Source organism: Ammospiza nelsoni, chromosome 6 (assembly GCF_027579445.1).
Source record: "Ammospiza nelsoni isolate bAmmNel1 chromosome 6, bAmmNel1.pri, whole genome shotgun sequence".
NCBI classification, from domain to species: Eukaryota; Metazoa; Chordata; class Aves; order Passeriformes; family Passerellidae; genus Ammospiza; species Ammospiza nelsoni.
In genome coordinates this window covers 8,365,163-8,391,677 of record NC_080638.1, presented here as the reverse complement: position 1 = coordinate 8,391,677, position 26,515 = coordinate 8,365,163, and the positions used below count along the sequence as shown (strand labels likewise).

General features: G+C 39.4%; 1 protein-coding gene across 2 annotated transcripts in view; it reads left to right on the top strand.

Moving 5' to 3' along the window:
• NELL1 (neural EGFL like 1) overlaps positions 1-26,515 on the top strand; it is a 278,091-nt gene that overhangs the window by 77,821 nt on the left and 173,755 nt on the right. For both annotated transcript variants that reach the window (XM_059474163.1, XM_059474162.1), the window contains exons 11-12: positions 1,363-1,462; positions 11,345-11,473. In XM_059474163.1, the coding sequence (XP_059330146.1) occupies positions 1,363-1,462; positions 11,345-11,473 (229 nt within the window). The remainder of the gene's footprint in view (positions 1-1,362; positions 1,463-11,344; positions 11,474-26,515) is intronic.

The following is a 26,515-nucleotide window of genomic DNA, read 5'->3' as shown; positions in this document are numbered from 1 at the left end:
TCTGGTCCTTCAGATTATGAGAATGATCGCTTTAATGAGATTTTGTCTATTTTTGTTATTGGTTTTCCTCTGCTTTCCCAGCCCTAGATATGTTTGGATCGTATTTGTAAACTTATCTCTGCGCTCATGATAGCTGGAAAGTGAAATTTCTTCATTTGAGGAAGGCAGAAATTCTTATTCCACCTTTTTGTTCTGACATCAGATGCCATGAAAAGTGTTCTAGACTGATGTTAAAAGGGGTTTTGGCAACATAGCAGGCTGCCTGCTTTCTTAGTGGAGTTTCATAGCTTGGAAAATGAGATTACTCAGGTGTGGGCAGTCGTGTGGGGTAGTTACTGTAGTTCCTAGTGAGCAGAAATCCCAGTTGTTAATTTTTGCTCCACTTGCTAGTTTTCAGTGCTGGCATAGCTGCAGAAGGGGTGCTGAACAAGTAAATTATGGTATGGAGGAGGCTGGAGAGGGGGATAAGGTAAAAGAGGAGGCTATTTTGGGACAAGATGTTAAGAAACAGGGAACTAAGTGCTGTAGAGCTGTTTGGTCTGGAGACAAAGTGAGGCTGATCTGCTGGATGAGAGAAGATGGAGTAAAATTTGGTGGAAAAATCTCTCCATGAAGGCTCTATGTCTGTGATTACAGAAAACTTCTATCAGCATCTAGACCTCCTATCATAGTCTTATTCTAAATCTAGAAATTAAAATCATAGCAATGTCTTTAGCTTGATTTTTCCACAGCAGTTTCTGTGGGGCTTGCTCAAGGTGAGCTTTCTTCTCTGAAGGATCTAACTTTGGAAATAAGGTGATCAGTAATTCTAAAGAGCAGACTCTTGGACACGACAGAACAACACAACACTTGAAAATACTGGTCTTGCTGTGTAAATTGGAGTTGAATAACTTATCAATGCAGTGTGTGGACTGGGAAGTAACAGGAATAAAACTCAGATTTGCAGAAAGCAGGAAGACTATATTTAAGCTGGATTGAAATTCTTAAATTCCTTCGAATACTTGAAAAGAAGATAACTACATGTTGGTAAAATGAGACTTGTACCAAATATGAGACTACATATTGAGACTTTAACCAAATGAGGCTTTTACCAAATATGAGACTACATATTTGGTAAAACTAGCATAGAATTTTGAGGTGAAATGCCTTGCCTTTTAATTTTTTTTTTAATGCAGAGAAATGCACAGTAGATTACTGCAGATTTGATGTTATGGTGGAACAACTGAACTTAACTTGCTTCTTGCTAATTTACCAGTGTTGTTACAGGGGATTACTAGTGCTGTGGATGGAAAAGTATGTGATCCTTGCCACTGCATGTATTTTCACTAATGTAATTTTTAAAAAAATGTTGTTTATTTTCAGAATGGAGTTTTAGTCAAAGTAACAGAGACCTGTCCACCACTGAACTGCTCAGAAAAGGATCATGTTCTTCCAGAGAACCAGTGCTGCAGTGTTTGTAGAGGTAAGCCAGCCTGGAAGGAATACAAGTTGTTGATTCAACAGGAAATACATTGAAAAAAGCAATTCCTTTTTACTAAGATATTAAGTACCTCTATAAGCATGATTCTAAAACCACTCTGTGATACTCCTTTGGTTAGAAGACTTAGCAGATACAAAGCTGTAATTGAACTGAGTTTGGCAGGAGGAGGGAGAAAAGGAAGAGGTGGAGGAGAAAGGAACCATTATCTCCTAAAACATCCTATTAAAAGGATGTTGTATTTGAAAAAGAAATATATTTTGTTCCTTATACCTGCAACTGCAGGCATTTGACAGTGTTTTTTCAAGGTCTTTATTTTAAAATCTCAAAAATAGCATTAAGATTCTAGTTGGATGGATATAAGGAGGTTGATTTAGATCTGAGCACTCTCAGGACTAATTTATGAATTAAGCTGGACAATGAAATAGTACCAATGCAAAACAAAAATGAAAAAATGAGTGCTAGAGCCCAGAACCTCATTTTTCCTCCTTACAGAGGATATTGAGACGCAGGTTCCTCTTCCTTTCAGCCACGTGAGTCCTGGTTGTAGGCTGGAGCAGACTGAACAGGCAATAACTAAAACCTTAATTGAGGAAATCCCCTTAAATGAGGAACATGCAGGTATCACAATGTTAAGGCTTGAGCAAGCTTTTTTTTAAAAAATGTGTTCTAATCGGTGCATTGCTGGGTGAATAACCATTCCCTGGGTATTGTATCTCTGTTCCTCATCTCTCCCTTGGTGCTGAGTCTCAGATGGGCTCAAGGGGAGCCTGGTCTCTCAGGACTCACATTCAGCCTTTAGTGATGCACCTCAGAAATTCAAGCAGGAGGTGCCAAATGAGCATGAGACACGTGGAGGCTTAGATGGTTATTGAGGTCTGCTGCAATATTTGTCTTGCCTGTGGATAAATTCCTGCAGTGCCATTGCAGATGGCGATGAAGGGGCTCTCAACCTCTCCCTCTGCCAATAAATATTAATTAGTAAATATACATGGTTAAATATTTACTGAGGCCTTGAACTTAAAAACACATGCATGTGGTTGCAGGGACCAGTATGCTTGAGACTCCCTCTTGGGTCATGGTCTGAGAATATACACATTAATTAGTTTAGCGGTTTCTAGAAACATCTGCAACTATTTAAGCAAGCAGTAAATGTTGCTTCTGTGTCCCTCAGAGGGCTGGATGTCTTAATGACACTTCTTAACAGATGGCCCAGTTTGATGTAGTGCAGTGCTGAAAAAGAATGTATTCATTACTTAAAAGGATTAGAAATACGAAAGCTTCAAAGTTGATGGAAGATAAAGTTCCATAATTATTCACTTCCATATTATTGTTAGTGATAGGTCCTCTTTTTAGATATTCATTCCCAAACTGGCTTCATTATTTATAATATAAGATGAATATGTATATTTATGTGATGGTCTCTAGAAGCAAGGGAAGAAATTGTATTTTCCCTTCCCAGAACACAGGTACATGATGCATTCAATTTGACACATTAAACTTTCACTTCAGTTCTGCTTTAGCTGACTGCTAAAACAATACCTCCTCTTTTTGTATTTCATCATGGCTTTTTAAAATTCTTTTGAAAATGATGCTTAAAGATATGATTAATTTTGTCAACTTTACAAAGGCATAAATTCAATTTAGCACTCATAAGTTGCTTTTATATCTTGAAATAGAATATATGCTGCTTGACTTCAATTGCATGCAACCCCAAGTGGTAGTATGTAATTTTATCATGTGCTGTTGTTAAAAATGGATATTTATTACAAATTCCATATTTGATATGGGTTTTATCCAGCAAACAGGTGCTCTCTGTTATAGCAAGCAGGCCACAGTTTGTGATCCTGTTCTGTTCCAACATATCCTTTACTGGGAAAGGATAGATGGCTTCTCTTGTTTGCAGAACTGACTTCTTTCAGAGACTGTGTTCAGCTTCTTTTTGTCTAAGCCAAAGAAGTAAGGAAGACATTGTAATAATTGCTGTCCTGAATAAGCAAAATTATTTGTTGGAAGGCCACACAGACCATTTGCGCATCACATGCAAATTCCACATTTTATGAATGATGATGCGGGTAATTTGTCACATTAGTCCTTAGCTAAGCCTTAAGTTATTCAACAGAATATTTAGCAAATGTTTACTAGCAGTGTTAAAGAAGAATATTATTTCTGTGTTAATTTTGTCAGTGCATGTTGGTGACTGCTGGGTTCTGGGCTTTGTAGCAATTTGTGAGTTTTTAGTATTTGTAGTTGTGGAAACAGAAGCCTTCTACTGAATTTCATGTTCTGTAGAATTATAGAATATATTTGCTGAATTGGGCAAAGTTGAAAGGGTTTCATCTTGTGCTTTTCTAGCTGGAGGAAAGGAATTTCCATGTAATGAAGGGATACATATGAGGGGATCAGCAGAAGGAAAGAAAAGCACAGAAATACAGAATCTTCATGATGCTGTGGTATGAGACTGTACCCTCTGAAATACTTGCCACAATAACAGATGAGTGCCATAGCTTCTTCAGGGTAAAACATAAATCTGAGGTGTTTATGGAGCTGGAAATTGTGAGTCAGCAACAAAAAGAGTTGAATACTGTTATGTGCAGAGCTGGTGGCCTTCCTGGATGGTCATTATTGTTTGTAAATGGTAGGGAAGATAAAGCCAGCAAATAATGCCTGCTCCTCTTCAGGCTTGCCCCGTGAGTTTATAGTGCAGCAGAAGGTAATAGCACATTGCTAAGAGGCAATTTCCGGATTTCAGGGAAGTGGTTGTGTGAGGTATACAGGTGAGAGCAGTATGGAAGAGCTCTGCTTTAAAATGACAGTTTATTTGTGTGATTTCATGAACTGAATTTATAAATGGACCTCCCCACATCTGTATATGGCATCTATCCTTGGCTGCCATGTAGAGTATATCCAGTTTTTCCTTTCATCTCTGTGCTTTAATATAAATGTCTACTTTAACTATGTGGCCACTTTATACTTTCCAGCAGGACAATGTGGTGTTATTAAACTGTCTTTTAGGCTTACAGAAAATTTACTTAATTTTCAAGTTTCACAAAGACTCGTGTCACAAAATACATTTTTTGCTACTTTTGAGAATCACTCATTTTCCTTACAGCATGCCTGCTACATTTTTTATAGCCCAGGGACAGAACTAATATAAAAAATAGTGTAATGAAAGTGTTTTATTGTTCCCTTTAGCTGTTTTTCTCCTTGCCAAAGACAGTGTATAATTTTGAAAGAGTGGATTTCTTTTCTCTTTTGCATGAGTGATTCAAATAAAACTTCATGAGAGAATTTTTATGTTGTTGTGCTCACAATTTTAAATATGTAAAAATAGCCTTAACAGCCTTAGCAACTTCAGATGTGCTCTTCTTAAAAGAAAGAGTGTGATGAAATAATGAAGTAGTGACACTGGTTTTGTTTCTAGAGAAAAGAATTATTTGCTGTCCTGCAGTATGGTGGGACTGATGGATTTAGATTGCCTGCTGATACTCGTTAGGAGGAAAGGGAGAATCTTATTGATGAGGTGAAATATACATTTTACAGCAGGGAGCAGCATTTAATTCTAAAACTGGGGCTTCTGCCACCCCTCTTTGTGCTGCTTTGGGAAGGTTGTTAGTTTTTCACTTAGAGGGTGAGAAGGCTCTTCAGTTGTGCATGTTTCTCATCTCTTCCTGCCTGGCTGTGAAACTGAGGTTTGACTCTTCAGAAATTGAATTTTTCCCATTTATTGCTGTGAGGTAGGAGTTATTTCAAGGTTTTAGATTTATTAAGATTTAATGGCAGTTGATAAATATGAATTAGTTTATTTCTAAACATAGTTGTAGCATTACTTAGGATTTAGAATAGCTTTCTGTCTGAAAAAGAAGAAATCTTTTTAAGCTTGTTAGGCTGTGTAGTTACCATTATTCTATTGCACACAGATAAGCACTGTGTAATAAGCTCTGCATTCATAGAGCAGCTTGAAAGAATGTATGAATTTGCTGTTTTATGTCAGACAACTGAGTTCTGTCCACAGTCTCTGAAGGTGTGAAAGCTGCTGTTCAAAGTGCTGCTTCGCACATGACTCATTAAAAACTGATTCAGATCATGGAAAGACATAATTGGTAATGCAAATTCTAACACTCTTCCATGACTTCTCCCTCAGATTTACCTTACATAATTATGTTGTAACTATGGGGTTAAATCCCAACAGTAGAAAAGATTTTGAGATTGGAACTACCTTGGATTTTTGAACATTTGCTGGTGCTTTAACAGAAGCAGTATAACAAGTTTTGTTTTCACATTTAGAGATTTCTCAGTATAAAACAGTGAAATGGAGGATATCTTGAATAGCAAGAGAACAGGGGTTTTACAGTTTTTGATATGAACAGCTAAGGCTATTGTAAGAAATACAGAACATTGTCCAGAAGTTAGAAGGAAACCCTCAGAAGCAAGGAGAGGCACATCAGTGTTGACCATAAAAAAAGTAGGAAGAGATATGGGTCTAAAATGTATTGATTGCAGCTGAAGTCTTGATTGGGTTCTTGCATTTTACAATCAATAATTAAGCCAAATCACCAAGTATGAAAAACCTGGATGCAGCTTAGTGTGCTGCTCTGCAAAAGTTGTTCCGGGAGCCACAACTTGAGAGATGTTGCTTGGAAAGATGGGAGCAATGTTCAGGTGTCCCAGTGTCAGAGTCTGTGTGGTCAGGATGACCCGGAGATGGGTTAGAGAGTCTCTTTTTCCCAGCCCAACAGCCGATGAAGGAGTCAGGATTCTTCTGTTCTGCTTTTCAAGGTTGTTTATTTTCTGTTATCGATAAAATTCTTTGACCTACCGAGGTCCATTCAGCAGGTCAGTCAGTGGCACACTGCCCGCCCTCAGGGCTGAGTTGGCTTTTTATACTAAGAACTGTGTGTACAATATTTACAATAATTTTCCAATACCCATCACCCATGTTAGACAGTCTATCTCTACTCTAAACCAACCCAGAAGTGTCAGCATCACAGCAGAAGATGGAGGACAAGAAGGAGAAGGACAGGACACGCCCAAATTCCTCCATCTTGCCTTTTGAACCCCCATTCTAAATCCCTAAAATTCTACTTTTTTCACCCTGTGACAAATTCACTATCATTCTACTCAAACCCTTGTGGCTTGTAACTCCTCACACAAGGTTGGTAATTGTTTCCATGGGCTAAAATCAAAGGCACAGGTGCTTGTGACTCTGTGCCAAGGTCTCTGAGCCCCTGCCAGGGTCTGGAGTCCTCCTGGGCAGCCAGAGAAATGTCCTGGGTCCCAACATCCCAAAATGGAATAAATTTTTAATTTGAGATATCTGACTTGGGGCAACTAAGGCCTACCCATTTGTGCAGTTCTTGATGCTGCAGAAGAAACCGTGATGGTTTTATGGCTGCTAGCGTGTGTCTGGTTCTTTTCCTAATTGTCTTAGTACATTTATTAATGGTCATTCTATGTTCAGAATGAAGGAGTGGAAAGAAATTTATATTTTTTAAGAAAAAGAGCAAACATTTCAGCAGCTTTGATGAAGGAAGAGAGCAATGTTATCAGAAATGTCTGGGGAACGAACAGAGGTCATCAGGCCTATAAAAATCTAAACACACTCTTGAATATTTCATTCATTCCCCTGGTGGTACCTAATTGTGTTTTGGATGACTTTGAAGGGCTGTTGTGCAGGAATTGTGTGTGTATGTGCAGGGAAGATGGTTTCTGGCATCTGTTCTGAATGCATTCATCTGTAATTTTAATTCATGCTTGCCTTGTCATCTGTGCTGGCCTGAAATTCGTTAAGATTATCAGAACTGTTTAAGATTTTCTGTGGTTTTGTTAAATCCTCTCCAATTGCCTGCTTGCTGTGATGATTCTATTTTAAGCCATTCTTATATTTAGAGAGGAGCTGACTATCTCAGATAAGACTTTGCTGAATATTCTGAATGAATTGTTATTTTGGCTGGGCAGTGGAGATTCATGCCCTCTGCTATCTCCTGCCCATGTGGGATTTAGGGATCCCACTGCAGCATCAGTGGGTGCTTTTGGCACCTCTGGAGGTATTTTTAAGGAATCCTATCAGCCATTTCACACCAAAGAATTAATAACAATCAGATATTTGGCTCTAAAACTCATGCTGGGGAGAATCTGGACCAATGTCTAAGAAATCCAAGAACCACACATCCTTGATAATCATCTTTTGGCTCTTTTGTAGTGCTAATTTTGCATTTCTGCTGGGAAAAAAAGTATCTCCGGACAGACCTCTGATGCAAGCAATGGTGTACTTTTTCAGACAGAGGCACAGTGAACCCTTGCTCTTCTGTTCTCTCAAGTATATTTTTTCCTGCTGGTTAAGCTTAAATTACAGTTGTTTTGTAAAAGCTTGGTGACATGAAATGTTGTAGCACCATGTGTGCTCTTAGCAGGAATGGCTTCCACTATCCACTCACAGAGGTGTTGAACACTTTTGCTGAAATGCTGTTGGAAAGTGAAGTGGAGTCACTTCTACACAGCAGTTTTAACAGGGAGGAATCAGTGTTTCACAGGTCTTTGGTGATAATAAATGCCAAGACAGTCTAGAGCATAGTGGATGTTCTATGATTGTGTATTCCTAATGACAGGAGAAAAATGGAATGTCTTTTAGAGCCTTGATTTTCTCAAGTTACAGAACTGGCATTACTTATAAAACTTAATTTTTAAAATTAAATATTGAAATTAATTATTAATACTATTATTTAAATATAAAATAGGTGTTAAAATAATTCTTTAGATTTTTTTATGTAATGTTCTTTTAATAGCCTTCAAGCTTGAAAAGCTTATTCTGGGTGGAGACTGTTCATATTTGAATTGATAAAGGAAAGAAGACCAATACAGATTTTTCCAGAGATTTTTTTAAAAACAGGTGACAGCTCTAGTGGCAAAAAATGGATAGGTAGAGTAGCCATCATATCTACAGATAAGGTTCAGAGATGGCAAATGCACAATGAGGGACTCACAGGGCTGTGATGTTAAAATTAATCACTGGCTTGTGCTTGGGAAAAGGTGCTTTATTTTCTCAAGTTACAGAAGTGACATTACTTCTAAAACTTAATTTTAAAAACTAAATATCGAAATTAATTATTAAAATTATTATTTCAATATAAAATAGACATTGAAATAATTTTTTAGATTTTTTTTAATGTAATGCTCTTTTCATAGTCTTCAAGCTTGAAAAGCTGATTCTGGTTGGAGACTGTATTTGAGTTGATAAAGGAAACAAAATCAATGCAGATTTTTCCAGAGATTTTTTTAAAAACAGGTGACAGCTCTAGTGGCAAAAAATGGATAGGTGGGGTAGCCATCATGTCTACAGATAGGTTTCAGAGATGGTAAATAAACAATGAAGGATTCACAGGGCTGTGATGGGAAAATTATTCACGGGCTTGTGCTTGGGAAAAAGTGCTGTTGGAGTGGTTGATCTGGGACTTGTGATTGGAGTTAACTCTGAGAAGCCACCAACTTGGCTAATTGTCTTAAATTTGCCATGGGCTGATCATGAGGTAAAATGTTGATTCACTGGGATAAAAAGAGCCTGGAAACAGAATTTTGTTGCAGAAAGTTGCATGATGCTACATACCAGCACACTTGTGACTAAAACATACTGATAGAGATGAAATTTTTTTTTACAGGTTTGGATGAGAGGGAAATAGAACTAAATATAAACCAAATAGCCTGAGACAGAGTAACCATCCATGTGATATTTTCATACTGCCCAGCTCAATACACTGCTATGTTACAGAGGTTCTGACCCAATAATAGTCAAATCAAGCTCATAGTGCATATGACCTCAAAGGAGAATTTTTATTCTAAAGAAGCAGGAAGCAGACCAGGATGTCATACTCTTAGGGGAAACAAAGAAAATATTATAAAAGTTACTGTCTCTTGTATATTATCTGGAATGCCAGTAGAATAGTAATCCTGCATGGGTACCATAAATCAGATGCTGAAGGGGTGAGTTGGAGGAAATGGGTTCCAGTGTTCAGTTTCAATTATAGTTATAAAGGCAGAAATGAGAAGTCAAGTACTGTGATTGCATAAATGGCTAAAGGCAGTGTATTGGCACCCTATTTTACCAGTCTGAAATGTACCTGGGCTCCACAAGGCTGGATCTGGAATACTTGAGTTGTTTTTACCAGACTGTGAAATGAGTAAAGACTAGAAGGGATAACTGAAGGTTTCATTAAGGGAATTGGTTCTTTTTCTCATGCTGGATTACAATGAAAGAAGGAACCAGCTGAGCACAAGGAAAGGTACCTTGGCTGTTAGTAAAATGAATTTGAACTTTAAGTGTAGAATTGGATGTTGACACTGCTAACAAGTGTTAACATTTTTAAAAAATTACCTCAGAACTCAACATTAGATGATGAGACACATAAATCTGGAGTGCACTAAGCTGGCACCACCTGACTGTTCAATTAGTACACAACTGAAGTGTGTGTGTAAAAATACAGTAAAATATAATATCAAAGGAAGGGATAGAAAACTAAAAACACATTAAAATATGATATCAAGGCAAGGGATAGACAACTAAAAATGCATTAAAATATAATAGAAAGCAAGGGATAGACAACTAAAAATATATTAAAATATGATATCAAAGCAAGGGATAGACAACTAAAAATACATTAAAATATGATATCAAAGCAAGGGACATAAATAGAGACCTGAATCTGGCATTTAGATGTTAAAGTCTGGGTTGTGTTTTTTCTTAGCTGTTTTTAGGGGGTTTTAGGAAGTTTATGATCAATGAAAGAGAACTTTTAGTTTGCTCCTTTATGACCAGGTGTAACTGGCAGAAACAGTTCTGGTGTTCAGATCAGCACAAGCTGGAATACCAGTAGATATGTGTGGGTTTCTGCTTTTCCTCCTTCCAGGACAGAAAATGGATAGAAAATAGGATTTACCAAAATGACTGCTTATAGATCTCAGACAAATAGAAATAGACTCTTGGATATTATAGGGAAAATCCATAGAATATACATCAGTGAAGGGAGGAAAAAAAATTTCTGTTGTCAAATTCTGTAAGTTATTTCTTAACTTCCAGTGGAGTGCCTTTAGAGATGAAGTTACAATTACTTTCACTTTAGACTTAAGCAGAGAAAGATGTTGACATGTCTCTGAGAAATACTGAAAATCATAAAGAAAGAATTTCAGCCACTTGTACCTTTACAGAAGGAGGTGGGCAAGTTCATCCTATTTCTAGAAATAAGGAATTAGAGAAACTGTTCACAAAGAAATTACTGGGAACTTGTGTGAAGGAAAAAGGAGAGATTAATAAAAATTCCCCTTGATAGAACATGGTGCATGGAATAATTATAAACTGTAGAAACAATTGAGCTGGTTTTTGCTGACAGAATTACAAGGCAGTGTATGAGGTTGCTTTGACTACCGCTACAGTTTTGTGCAGTGTCTCATTTTGGTCTACTAAAAGCACACGTGGCTGTGCATAATAAGAGAATTTTGAGGGCTTTTTTTCTTATATTACACTTCATTGTCCTTTTGATGTAAGTTATTTTATTAGCATTGCATTTCCTGACAATCAGAGACTTAATGCTACGTGGGTTCAGTTGAACAGTAATGAATTGTCATTGCTTCCTGCTTTGGAGTTGTCTTTTTTCCTGAATAAAACCAGTCATACAAATATCTTTTCAAAGAAAATGGTTTTTCTGAGAATGAATTGATGGAGAAATCAAAAAAAAAGTCTGTGTGCACCAACTATGTTTATAGAGAGAATTTGGAATGTAAAATGCTCAAGTTTTTGAGTGATACAGTCAATGTAAATAGCTGAATATCTGAACTAAACATGTTTTAAAAGCCTGTTGCATGTTCCTTGTATTTTAGGCCATAACTTCTGTGCAGAGGGGCACAGGTGTGGTGAAAACTCAGAGTGCAAAAACTGGAACACAAAAGCCACTTGTGAATGCAAGAACGGTTATCTCTCTGTCCAAGGGGACTCAGCATATTGTGAAGGTAAACAAAATATTCAAAGACCCATTCCCTGAACAACTTATTCAGAAACATGAAATAAATATGTACATGAATATGTAATATGTAATATGAAATAACATTCATTACATATGAATATGGAGTATGCAAGATGAAGTAAATGGTAGATGAATGCATTTCATTGCAAAGTTCAGTTTCATGGTGGTGAATGTGACAGGGTCTTTCCTGTGCCCATGAATTGAGGGTTCCAGGTGGTGCTGCCCCCCTGTCTGTAGGTGTATTGCATTGCTGCAGTTGTGTCTTTGTGCACCACGGTCACGCTGTCAGGACAAATTTCAAACCACTGTTATTCAGATAATAGCACCTACCTTCTAAAATGTTTCTTAGAGAACAGTGTCTTCATAAGATGCGTTAATGTAGGAGGTGGGAATTGTGCAGGCATTTGTGAGAATGGTAAGTGTGAGGGAGTGCTGTGGCTGGGATATAAAAATGATGACCTGCAGTCCTTCCTCAAGCATTTCTGTGGGACAGGTGCTTTGCTGAAATGGCTTTCCTATGGTACATAAGAGACCTATTTCTGAGAAGATTGCAGCTGAGGTACTTCTGTTCGTGTGTTATGCCATCACAGGAATGAATGCAGTGGAGTATTACTCTCCTTCTTGTTTCCCAGTGTTTTCTAGAGCTTGTTATTCAGAGCTGTGAAGTAGTTCTTAAAAAATAAATGGATGATTCAATGTGTACCACATTCCTTCCTGCCTTTGTACTGTGGGTTGGGTTTTTTAATACTCTTGTATGTCAGGCTGCAATATTTTACTTTTTGACCATCGTAGGAAGTTTTTGAGCTACTCTGTAAAAAATATTTCCCTTGATTGTTTTTGCAATAGTGCTGGTGATGGAAGGGGATGGCGTTTTTGACAAGATGTCAAAATATAGCATAAGAATTGAAATACTGACAACTAAGGATGTAAGAATAAAAAAAGATGTGTGTGGATTGTGCTTAAATGATCCAGCATTCATAAAAAGGCTTTTTAGTGTATACAAGTGAACAGGATGGCTTGAAATAGCATTTTATAAATATAGTCAGTAAAGTGTAGCTTTAAATCTTATGGTATTTAGTAATTTCTCTGCAAACATTAATTTGAATGGTTTGTTATATTCACTTTCAGTCACTGGAAAAACAGTTCCCACATGTGTTCTTACAGGTAGGCAGCAGATATTTTGTGTATAGAGAGAAACTTTTTATGTACAAACAACTGAACAACTGCTTTTTACGTACTGCAGGGACTTCTTGGGCATCAGAGGACAGGCTGTTCATCAGCTGTGATGCATAATCTAGTGTTAGCTGGGTTCTTCTTTGCTGTTTTAAATAATTACAGTGCTTAGTATTTCTATTTACCTAGATACAGACTATCCCTTCTTTCTTCTGTGGAAAAGATTTGAACATCTTGACCCAAGCGATTTTGGAGATATTGGCAGTACATTAGTGGTAGTGATGGTGGAAAAAAGAGCTTTTTAAAAAAAAAATAAAAAAAATTCAGGAATTGCAATATACCTGGGTCTATGTTGCTTGAATTTTTGGAAGGGCAAATTAAATCCCTGACTTTGACCCACTGTGTGGGTGAAACACGAGGCAACAAAACAAACAGCTGCTTTTGCTGCTGGAGACCGTGGGATAGAGGGGAGTGTTGCTTTCTGCATTTTATGAAATGATATATTTGCTAGAAGGAGTGTAGTTCTCTGCAGGTAACACAAGAGAGAGGCCCTTGAGCAAGGGAGCTGCAGAGTGACAAATTGATTAGCCAAGAGGTGACTCCTTTCAGCCCTGTGAAATGCTTCCTTCCACTCCTCCTTCCTCAGCTTTCTGCAGAATTCCTTTTTATGTCTCTCTAACCTCATTCCTCTCATCTACGTGTTTAATCTGCTAAATAGAATCATTTCATAGCTGGCTGTACAATAATCTCACGTGCATGGTGAAGCTGTGATTTAAACAAATGAGAGCAAAGGCACATGTCTGAAGGTACAGTTTAGCAGGAGTTTGAATAGTATGGATTTTCTTTTACTGTTTTGAATTTCTGTGTGTAAGGATTAAATACTCAAAACACCTGAGCAACAAATACTAAGCATCCAGAACACCTGTGGAAGCAAGGAAGAGCTCATGCTCAGCTGTAGCTCTGAATTTGTGTTTGTTTTTGCTAAGCCTTTAAACTCCGGACGTGTAAGATTACTCTTTTCCTTTGAGATGGAAGGTTAAATTATTTCAGACCTGTGATATGTGCTGGTAAGTGGCACCTTAGTTTAGAGTGCTCCAAATCATTAACTTGGAGCTTTCCAGATTTCTCATCTCTTCCAGTGTACGTGAAGTAGTTGTGCATGTCAATTGTGATGTCTAGTATTATTTTACCTTACATATGATTTTTTATTTCTACTTGCTCTCACTCACAGTTTTATCCTGCTGGAGTTTGGCATCATTTCCATTTTGTTAGATCTCTGAAGTACTGTGTTTGAGTCTGCTCTGCTTTTTGATAAGCATTTGTCTCTTTTTTAACTTTGCATAGTCACATTAGCAGTACAGTGAAAAAAGAATTAAAAAGATTCTAACTTTTATCGAAGAATTGGCATCAACAAATTTGTAAAATAAATGATTTAAACCTGAGAGACTTTCACTATTCATTCTCAGCAAGTACTTTTCAAGTACTTAGAAGCTTCTTATGTCAAGATGTACATATAAGATAACCACTTACTATATGCATTCCATTTTTGAAATAACAGATGTATTGAGGGAGGACTGTTTCTGAAAGCAAACAAGTAAATGAAGCTTGTGATGAATGAAGGAGATAAGTGGAGATTCTCTGGATTATATAAAAGCAATATATTTTACTCAAAACCAGAAAAGTTGGGCTTTTTCTGATTTTTCTGACATTTGGCTGCTTGTCTTGCATACAAGACGTGGTTTGAGGTTTGCCTACAGCTGTGGGTGCTCAGGCACAAGTGTTGAAGCAGTGTCCCTTGTCACACAGGCATGGATAAATGCTGGCACTCATGCAGCTGAGCTGGCCAACCCAGGCCTGCAGGACTGCAACATTGCAGCTGCAGCAGGGTGTGCACACTTGCAGCTCTCAGAACAGGACAGACGGACACCTGCACTGAGCATGGGGAGTTGTATGTGTGCTAGTGCCACGTGGGCAGCAGTGACATGTGTGCTACTGCCACATGGGCAGCAGTGACATGTGTGCTAGTGCCACGTGGGCAGCAGTGACATGTGTGCTACTGCCACATGGGCAGCAGTGACATGTGTGCTACTGCCACATGGGCAGCAGTGACAGGTGTGCTAGTGCCACGTGGGCAGCAGTGACAGGTGTGCTACTGCCACATGGGCAGCAGTGACATGTGTGTTAGTGCCACGTGGGCAGCAGTGACAGGTGTGCTACTGCCACATGGGCAGCAGTGACGTGTGCTAGTGCCACGTGGGCAGCAGTGACAGGTGTGCTAGTGCCACGTAGGCAGCAGTGACAGGTGTGCTAGTGCCACGTGGGCAGCAGTGACAGGTGTGCTAGTGCCATGTGGGCAGCAGTGACATGTGTGCTAGTGCCACATGGGCAGCAGTGATGTGTGCTAGTGCCACGTGGGCAGCAGTGACATGTGTGTTAGTGCCACGTGGGCAGCAGTGACGTGTGTTAGTGCCACGTGGGCAGCAGTGACATGTGTGCTAGTGCCACATGGGCAGCAGTGACATGTGTGCTAGTGCCACGTGGGCAGCAGTGACAGGTGTGCTAGTGCCACGTAGGCAGCAGTGACAGGTGTGCTAGTGCCACGTGGGCAGCAGTGACATGTGTGTTAGTGCCACATGGGCAGCAGTGATGTGTGCTAGTGCCACATGGGCAGCAGTGACATGTGTGTTAGTGCCACATGGGCAGCAGTGATGTGTGCTAGTGCCACGTGGGCAGCAGTGACATGTGCGCTAGTGCCACGTAGGCAGCAGTGACAGGTGTGCTAGTGCCACGTGGGCAGCAGTGACATGTGTGTTAGTGCCACGTGGGCAGCAGTGACATGTGTGTTAGTGCCACGTGGGCAGCAGTGACATGTGTGCTAGTGCCACATGGGCAGCAGTGACGTGTGTTAGTGCCACATGGGCAGCAGTGACAGGTGTGCTAGTGCCACGTGGGCAGCAGTGACATGTGTGCTAGTGCCACATGGGCAGCAGTCTGTGGCAGAATCATCACCAAAATGTGAAGTTGCACATGTGTTAGTGCCACACGGGCAGCAGCTTGTGGCAGAACCAGCATGAAATTTTGAAGTTGCATGTTTGTTGTTAGTGCCACATGGGCAGCCGTTTGTGGCAGACCAAAATGTGAAATTGCATGTGTGTTAGTGCCACGTGAGCAGCAGTGACAGGTGTGCTAGTGCCACATGAGCAGCAGTGATATATGTGTTAGTGCCATATTGGCAGCAGTTTGTGGCAGAGCCAGGACCAGAATGTGAAGTTGTATGTGTGTTAGTGCCACATGGGCGGAACCAGCACCAAAATGTGAAATTGCACATGTGTTAGTGCCACATAGGCAGCAGCTTGTGGCAGAATCATCACCAAAATGTGAAGTTGCACATGTGTTAGTGCCACATGGGCAGCAGCTTGTGGCAGAATCATCACCAAAATGTGAAGTTGCACGTGTGTTAGTACTACATGGGCAGCAACTTGTGGCAGAGCCAACACCAAAATGGGGACTCTGTCTGAGCTGTGTGATGCTGATTGTCCCAGATGTGTTTGTGATGTGTGCAGCAGACCTGCAGATACTTGTACTCCTATGCACTTCTTCAGAGCTGAAAACACTGCAGTCTGTGCCTACTTTGCAAATGATAGCACAGCACTACTAACCAAGAGGCAGGAAAGGGTCAGCACGTGGCGAGTCTGGAGTTCAGAGATGATAAAGGAAAATCAAGGCTCATCAGCTGGGAGCCAGGGTTGCTGCTAGCTAGCATGCTGGTGCTCACTTTTTAGATAACAGGCAAAGGGCCATCTCTTCTGAAAAGAATTCCTGCCATATATATTTCACAGTGAAGGGGAAAAGAATAATATTTCTCTGCCACATTTCAGCTCCCCATTCTTTATTACCTTCTTCACTTGAAACATTTACAGCCCCTTTCTACCTGCAAAGTTATGTTGGTACAAAATTGATTTTTACCTTGGTGCTGTTGAGATCTGATCCATTGTGAGGGCTGCTAAAATCTGATCTATCTGGGGTAGACAGCGCAGGACAAATGCATGCTTCTTCTCACTGACAAGGGTGCACGGAACAAGAAAATCAGTGTTAACCTGAGCCATCCTTTGCACCCCCAAGAAGCATCTCATGGAAGGGGTACATTGGCATAGCACAAGGTGTTTTGTCATGTTACACAGCACGTGCTCAGCCAGTGTCACCAGAGAATGGTCTGTGGTGACAGGTGTCACACACGGAAAGATCCAGTCACTGAAGTGGACCTGCAAGATGAATATTCTCATTTTATGTTGTATTCTTTCCCTCTGTACCCAAGTATGCTCTCTAGGATAATTCTTGTATGACCTGACCCTCACCTTAGCACTGTTACATCAGCTTAAAGAGTGATGAATGAAATACATTGACACTTGTGAAAATCTATGCAATTTTTGATCTTGATGGAACGCTCTAGAAGCACATATGACTTTCAGGAGGAACATGACTCAGTCGTTCTTTCCCTTCTGTGCTCCCAAAGTGTTATTTAATCTGTTGTTAACAAATTATTGCTCATTTCTAAAAGATGTCACAGAAGCTCTGAAATGCTAGCCAAATCCAGAAAATCTGCCTACTTTGTGCTCTGAGGAAGAGTTATGATAATTTTACTGGGCTTGGCAGATTTTGGGGAGATGAAATAAAGACGAATGAAAGCTTAGGGAGAAAACTGAGTGTTCATTTTCCACTGAGCATGGATCCAAGCATGCAGCATGGGGGCTTGGCAGAATGTCTGCCTGGTGTGCTTGAAATCTCAGGACTTGGTTGCTAGCTGTTGTAAAAATAATACCGTATTTAATTTCCTTGTAATTTGCAAGTATGTTCCAGACACATACAGTGGTCTTTATTGCTTCCAGTTTCTTTTCCTTTGAGCTTGATACCACATGTAGTCAGGAAATCCCTTACAGAAAGATAGATACGTAAATATATTGAAAATATCTGTTCTGAAGGTACATTAGTGTAGGTTTTGTCAGGAAATGTTTCTTTTCTGAAAGTCAGTTAGAAAAAAAAATACAACACACAGAAGATGCTGGGGTTTTTTTCCCATTATTGCAGAAATCAGGAAAAATTAACCTTTTAAGATTAACGATTTAGTTCCAAATGCAAAGACATAACTATCAGTGTGCTTTAGTGAGAAAAAAAAGTTTAGTTCTGTTGCAAAACATAGTGGAACAAAAAAACCATTCATCATAAAGTGGGGCTTCTGTTACAGTTCTGAAGATGAGAGAGCTTTATAAAGCTTACCTCTAATATTTAATCCTTTGACTCACCACATTCTGTGCATAAATAACTGTTCAGTGTGCAGAACTTTTCTCAAGCCATTTGAACTGAAAAAGAATAAACCCAGTCCTACATATGGCCCTCAGAGTAGAAGTCTGCTGGCAATCCACTGAGTTTCCACAGCTGCTGTTTTTCTTGCTCTATAAAATAAGGTGAATTTTGTTGAGTTTTCCTCTCCTCCTCTGTCTTGATTTCACTGCAGCTGTTCTAATTTCACTGCACCGTGGCTTGGGAGGTGACATTAGCATTATGTGGTGCCATATAAACCTTCTGTGTGGCAATGATGTACAACTGTGCTTTTGGATGGGCTCCATTGACTTGACTTCTGGATCTGCTTTTAATGAGAATCCTTGTGCTTGCTGAAAGAAAACCTGCATCACAAGATGTCTGTGTCCTGCACATGTTCTGTGTGCTGTGATAAACTTCTGTTCTGTGCAGAGGTGTGAGGATACAGATACATCTGCAGAACTGGGCAGGTTTCAGGTGATTTCATGAAGTTAAGGAGTTGGGACGAATACTGATGCTAAATGCACTGATGGTTTTTTTTTCGCTATGCAGAATCCATAGAAAAGGGGAGGGCAGGAGAAGAATCTGAAAATGTTACAGTCAAATTATCATCTCTGTCTCAAAGATAAAGAGGGCAGTGGTTCAGCTGGAACAAAGTTCTCATGGGGATTTACAAAGCAAAACCCAACCCCCCCCTGCAATGCCATAATCCCAAACAACCCCCCCATGCCTTTTATAAACATGGAACTCCATGCCAGGTTGCTTTTTAAAAGGTTTTCTTTGACAGACACTTGTTAACCTGCTTTTTAAGATTTCAGTTACCTAACAGTGTCAAATTTAAACTTTTACTATGTAGGTAATCCTATTTATCAGTGAAAGTCATTTCTCCTGGTGATATAAAACAAATAATATATGTGTCCTGCCTACTGTTTCCATAGAGAGAGACTTTTTATTTAAAATTATACCCTTAGCCATCACACGAACTCAAAATCATCTTTTATAAGATAATCCAAAGGCAGGCACTTGTCAGTTGTCCTGCCCTTGTGGCTATATGGACTTTAATGAGTGAGACTGCAAATTCCTTGTGCTATGAGCTGCTGGTGGAGGAGACTGAATTAAACCCAAAATAGAGCCTTTCCCTCAAGTTCATTGGATGGTGGTAAATTCCAGGCACAGATTATGTTCTTGCCAGTGAACAGAAAGAGTTCAAGCAAAATACTAAAATTTTTATCCTAAGAAGATTCAAGAGTTTTTTGGAAGTGATGTTTGTGCCTCATATGGCTCTGGATAGATTATTTCTGTTATCAAAGCTGCTTTTATATTTACAAGTTAATTAGTTTAAAATCATATTCCAGCTACAGAAACCTGGAAAGTGGAATTACTTGCCATCCCCTGGAGTAACTTTAGTTCTTTTGGTGTAATGTTGTGCTGAGATTTATATGAAAATAAATTCTAATTTCTAATAAGGTAACCATATATTTTGGTGTTGCTGTAATAAAGTGTCATAAATAATTATGGCTCCCGAGGAATTCAGGCTTGCAACTGTCAGTTCTTGTGTTAGTAACTCACATTTGAACAAATTATAATCATTGCTATTAAAGGAAAAAAAAAATCCTCACTCCTGCAGGATGGCGATGAAAATCTTGCTCCAAAGATGTTGAAATTTTTGTTCACATGAAGAGATTGGGGATCTTGTGTCCCCAAATCAATAAATGTCCTTACATGTTAGGGTTGCATTTTCCTGAATTGTACGGGGTACAATCTGACAGATGGGTTAATGAAACCCAGTGCCATGCTGTTGGCTACTGATCATAGTAAAGATCTGTGTGTTTAGTGCTGTGTATCTGGGCAGGTTTGTCTGGTTTGCTTTACCACCTGGAATCTGGGATAATAGTGGTGGCAGCATCCTGTGTTGTTTTGCCAGGGTAGTGTGAAGTTTACTGGGTGCAGGATTGCACGAGGAATAGCACAGTGATACCACAAAATCCGCCAAAGTAAGTGTAGAAAAGTAATCAAACTGCTTACACAGCAAGAAATAAGTTGTTGGGTTTTTTGCAGTTTTATTTTCTAAGTGTTATTGACAGCTGAGGGCAGACATTCTATAAAATATTCATGTACATATTTAATTTTTAGAAAGAGAATTCCTCTTAGTCTGTAAGATTTTTGACAGACAAATCAATTCCATTTAAGTAGGTAGCTGCCTCTAAAAAAATCTCAAAAATGTATTTTTCTAATACCCCTGTTTAATGATCTGCTTCTGTGTACCTGTAACTTTTTGGAGGCTGATAAAAAGAGTTATAAAAAAAGGTAGTGAGACTTTGATTTAAATAATTGAAATCAGTACAAATGTATGTACAGCATCTACAAAGGTAATCCGTATATTAATGTTAGTTTCCTGTTGATTTGCTGACTCTTATAATAGTTTTAGCATTCAGTGGTTTTTTTTCCAAAAACGATAACTTCTCATTTTTCCAGTTGGTGTATCTGTTCTTCATGTCTAAAGGTAAATTTCAAAATACTCTTTAGGTGTTCAGTAGAAACTTTTTCAGTATCTGTCCATATCACTTTCTTTAAAATTTTAATTTCTAAATTAGAATCTTGGTTTTCCTTCCTGCTATGGATATTTTCTGACTAACTGCATTACAATAACCTAATGTTTTTATTGCTTTTGTTGAAAATGTTTGCAGTGTTTGTATCTTGTGTTGTTTCTATCTTGTCCTGAGCTCACTTGCTGAAGCTGTGCATGCCTGATATGAAAGAGGCATGTTCCTGTAGGGATCACTGTGTTTAATAGTAGAATGTTATTTTCTCTCCACTTACAGGTTTAAGGAAGTGCTTGAAAATAATTGGGATGGATAAAATTGACAATGCAAAAATGCAAACTCCTTTTTGGCTCTCATCTTCCTTAGGATTGTTTACTTCTCTTTTTCATTTTATTATTTTGTTTCCCTAATTTTTATGACTTATATTATCCCTTCAAGCTTTCACCAGAGGCTGTGTCTGTACATCTTGGTAGCTATTAGTAACTGAGATAATTATAGGAATACACAGCAACATCTTATTTGACAGTGAGTTAGTGTTAGCTCAGAGACTGCTGTGTTCTGCAGAACCAGAGAACATGCAGAGAGTTTGCAATGAGCAATGCCTATGGGCCTTGGGCTGGCTCTGCCTGGGCACAGGGGTGGATTCCTGGGGCAGTGTCACTGACACATTTTATGAAAGATCCTTTTGCCAGGATCTGTTCTCCTGGGAAGCTGGGAAGCTTCAGCTCCTCCATGTTTTGCTGCTTTGGAATCTGGAGAATTGTTTACCAGCATGTGAATTGTTTTCACTTGATGACCAATCCTAGTCCAGCTGTGTCAAGGCTGTGAGCAGTCACAAGATTTTATTATCATTCTTGTCTATTCCTTGCTAACCTTCTGATGAAATCCTTTCTTCTATTCTTTTAGTGTAGTTTTTATATATAATTTTCTTTAATATAATATATATCATAAAATAGTAAATCAGCCTCCTGAAACATGTAGTCCAGATTCTCATCTCTTCCCTCATCCTGGGACCCTCAAACACCACCACAGGGCAGCTTGGCCACTCTGCTTGCCCAGTGCTGGTGTCAGGTGTGGTGGTGTTCACAGGGGTCCCAGGATGAGGGAACAGACGAGGCTCTGACTCCATGGTTCAGAAGGTTGATTTATTATTTTATGATATATATTATATTAAAACTATACTAAAAGAATAGAAGAAAGGATTTCATCAGAAGGCTTGAAAGGAAAGAAGAATGATAATAAAATCTTGTGACTGACCAGAGAGTCTGGCCATTGATTAAAAACAACTGCATGAGACCAATCACAGCTGCACCTGTTGCATTCCACAGCAGCAGACAGCCATTGTTTTCCTTTTCCTCTGAGGCCTCTCAGCGTCTCAGGAGAAAAATCCCAAGGAAAGGATTTTTCATAGAACATGTCTGTGACAGCAGGACCCAGTGCCTGCTAGTGCTTCCCAGAGAGCAGGAGATGCACTGAGACCTGCCAGCCATCCTGGTGGCTGTTCAAGGAGCAGCTGTGGCCATCCCCACTTTTTCTGTTCCTCAGGAGAAGAACACTGAGGTTGTGTTTCCTGGCTTTTGGGTCCCCCATCCATGAGGCAATAAACCAGTTTTGTGCAGGGTTGATTCGGTGCTCCCTCCCCAGTGACAGGTCTGAGCTGTTAGCTGGCACACCTGAGGGTGCCATGGCAGTGTTTGTTGCTGATGCATTCCTGCCTCCAGGAGTAGGAATGATCCTGATTAGTTTTTCTCCACAAAGCCCTACCTAGAATTTGGGCATTGTTTTCCACTGTGGGTTTCTTAAGCAAGAGGAATTTTGCAGTACTCACATGGACTTTTATTGTCACTTAACTGACAAAATGGTAAACTGGGCAAGCCTGTGGGAAGATGGAGATCATTGTTAAAAACTGGGATCTGTGTAACCCATTGGTTCAGTCTCTTAAGACACCAGTTCATGGAGAGTGCCAAAGAGAAGTAATGCCTCATCTTATTCTGTAAGAAACAGGTTTGATTTCCAGGAGTTATGACCATCACTCATGCATGTGAGTCATTTTTTGGTGAAGCACTTTGTTTCACTGGAATTATATAATGTCTGTTTAAGAACCACTGTTGTGATCATGAAACATTTCCTCCATTTACTTGGGCTCAAGTGACATTAACCTTTGAAGGTCAGGCCTTCTGCTCTCTTCTGGAGGTTTTTTTAACCCATTATCCCTTTGGTGACTTTATTTGCTTTCTAACTTTCAGTCTAGTTAGTTCAATCAGTGCTGTTGAAAAGGTCAGTGGCAATATGAAGTGCATCTAGTTTGTGGGAGAACGCAAGGCACAATTTTCAGTTGCTCTTTTCTATGAAAATCAATTCAGAGCCTGACACTGCCACAGTGTGTGGTTATCATCTGATGATTTCTCTGTACAAACAATACCAAATTTGGCTCAAACATGACCTGCCTCGTGGCTGGTGGGCAGCTGAGGCTTGACAAAACTGGAGCTGCAGTGCACCAGCGTCCTTTTTAGCAATTAGACCCTTGCTAATTTTAAATAAAAGGCTACGGAACACTGAATATTGTGAAGATGCAGAGCTTTAACCAAACACTGTTTTGGCCATCAGGACTACCCAGGTTTGTGTTTTGGGTACACCAGGAAATTGTCAACTCAGTCTGAGAGCTAACAGATTGTGCCAGTCCTTTCTTGGTTAGTATTGGCATTTTTGGGTATTCAATAATGTGCAGCAGATGATGAATTTGGAGATGAGCTGAACCATCCTCTCTCATTAAATGTTTGGAGACAAATGAATTTTAGTTTCAGATGAATAGAAAATTTTTCCCCTTATTTAACAGAATATAAATAACTGGAGCTCGGTACAGCTTGGAACATCTATTTTGCAATTCACATAAATCTTGAAATGAATTAATGAGGAACATGGAAAAGAGGACTGCATCTTGGACAGAGGCATCTAATCAATGTGTATTCCCCTGAGCTATATCTGTTTTGTGCTGGGTTCCCATTGATTTTGTAAACAGTTTAGTGTTAGCCATAATCCCCTTTGAATATAAATCATTCCCTGGTAGTTTCTCCTGTGTTTTAATTAAATCTCAACTGACTGGTTTGAGAGCTCTTCCTTCAATATTACTACTAAACCAGGTAAATTCTCCCTTATTTTCTTCACAGCCTTCCTCTGACCCCTGTGGAATCTGTAGGTGTATAGAATTCTCAAGAACTGGTGAAGCTCAGAAAACCTGAGACAGCCAGAAAGTGCCAAAATTAGAAACTACAAGAAAATCAGAAATCTTGAGGGAAAACCAAGGGATGTTGTAGTGAATTATTTTCTTTATTTGAAATTGTATGAGTTCCTGTTACAGGTGATAACTCCTGACCGTTCAAAAGAAAAAGGAGGCTGAAATCATCCTTCTGAGACTGGAGGGTTGGGACAGGGGCCTTATACCCTCAATCTGGTTTAAGGATAAAGGGAACATGAGCTCTCTATTGTCTTTTCAAATTAATTAGTTGGAAAAAATTTTGGGAAGAAAAATGTTGGTTGATTGGTACAATTTCTTGGTTCCAGTCTTAGAGAAGAATGTTACCTAAAGAGATGATTTTGAAAATATTCTGTTGTGACATGAGAATAACTATCCTACAGCTAGCGTGAAAGCTGGCGCTGTTATTTCCTGAGAAATAACATAGATTGCTGTAGGAGGTATTTTGTCCTGTAGAGTGACAGACTGGATCATCAGGTAAACTGATTACAGTCTGAGGTTGGAATGTTGTAAGTGCAGCAGCATCAGATGCTGTTTTTTGATATTCCTGCTCAAGAAAGAATATTTGATATTCCTTTTTGGGCAGAGAGGAATTTTGTCAGCTTAAACACTGTTTTCACTAACCTGTGAAAGGATTACACCTTTTACCACCCTCCACTTGCAGCCACCAGCTCTAAAGGGAGGGAGGCTCATCATCCACATTCAGTAGACAAACTCCAGGTGTTCTCTCCACTCTCTTGTGCAGAGAACAATTATTGCTGCTCCTTTCCCAGAGCCTGTTCCATAGGCTGTGGCCTGACAGTCATACACAGGACACCCCAACATCAGTGGCAATAATAATACAAGTAGTAAAATAAGTTTGGATCTAGTCTAACTCTACTGCAATAGCTGAATCTCTTCATTACTGAGAATTACTGTATTATGTTCATTACTATATTATATTTTTGGACAGGATTTTTCAATGATCATAACTCTTGGAAATCCAGCCTGTTCTTTACAGAATAAGATGAGGCATTACTTCTTTTTGAAACTCTCCATCTTTAAATTGCCACTTTATAATCCTACCCATTTTGATAATTGGTTTGTTCATATTTCGGTACCAAAATTCTTTCTAAAGTGGAAAAGATTGAGGTTTTAGAGTCCTGATCAAATGGCTGATCAACCTTCTCCCCCCCAACTTTCAATATCCACATATGCATAGTTGGAAGGCAGGGATTTTTCAGCTGGAGGTGACTGACTCTGTATTGGTTGTCTAAGGCAGCAGCTGGACTCAGTGGTTTTAAAGGTCTTTCCCTATTTAAATGAGTCTGTGATTAATATTTAACCATCAGATTGGCTTGAATGACATGTGAATAGTGAGGTGGAAGGATGAGGAGAAGTGATAGGGTATGATCAGTTGTTGTTCTTCACAGTTGGTGTCGTGCATTTCCATTGGATGACTGCAAGTATCTCTCACCAAGTTTCCTGTGTTTCGCTCATTCTTAGGTTTCTGTGGTTGAGATGACCCTGAGGTATTAAAGTCTCTTTTTTCCCAGCCCCATGACTCAAGAAGAAGTCGAGATTCATTGGTTTTGTTTTTCAAGGCTGTTTATTTGCTCTTATCTGTTTCATTCCTTCTCTGACCTGCTGAGATCTGTCCAGCAGGTTAATCAGTGGCACAGTCCCTGCCCTTGGGGTGGTGTTGGCTTTTTATACTAAGAACTACCTGTACTTTATTTACAATAATTTTCCAGTACCTATCACCTATGTTAGACAGACTGTCTCTACTCTAAATCAATCCAGAAGTGTCACCATCACAGCAGAAGAAGAAGGAGGACAGGACATGCCCAGATTCCTTCACCTTGCCTTCTGAACCCCCATTCTAAATCCCCAAAATTCTACTTTTTCACCCTGTGACAAATTAACAATCATTCTGCTCAAACCCTTGCGGCTTGTAACTCCTCACACAAGGTTGGTAATTGTTTCCATGGGCTAAAATCAAAGGCACAGGTGTTTGTGACTCCGTGCCAAGGTCTCTGAGCCCCCTGCCAGGGTCTCAATCCTCCTGGGCAGCCAGAGAAATGTGCTGGGTCCTGGTACCTCATCACATTTTCACCCTGTAAAAGAATGTGTTTCTTCATGTTTGTTCATGTTTATTCATTACCTGGAAGCCACTTTGTTGTGATTAGGAGCAATTTTGGAGGATGTTAATAGCAGGAAGGTGCCACAAAAGTGTTCCAGGCTGTGATGATGTGAGTTCCTTGTTTATGGAGAGAAGCGTCGTCCATAGCTGTGTGTGCTCATACATATTTATACACGAGTGTATTTTAGATGTGAGCTACATCTGTACCTTTAGGCTGTTGTTTAGTCTGTTGTAATCATGTTGCAATAATTAAAATATCAGAGGAACAAACAAACAAAACCTCATTTTAGTGCAGTGGGGCTTATGATGCCTGACAGATAGAAGTAATTAATTTTTTGCATGAAAAGCATACAATAGGAGTTCTATCAAAACTGTGCCAGCTGAACTGTGCATTGAGGAGGCAATAAGTGCACTTGAACTGTGTGGCATGTACTGATACACCACATATTTGGATTTTTTTGTTTGTTCCCTTCTGGTGTCTTGTTGTACTAAGAGGCTGCATTGTTTGAACAAAGCCTGGTAACTCATGCATGGCTTACTAAATTCTCATTTACTGTAAATACTATCTTGCCTTCAAAAGGTGCCAGTCCTGTTTTTTCCTAAATGTCTCATCAAATTTGA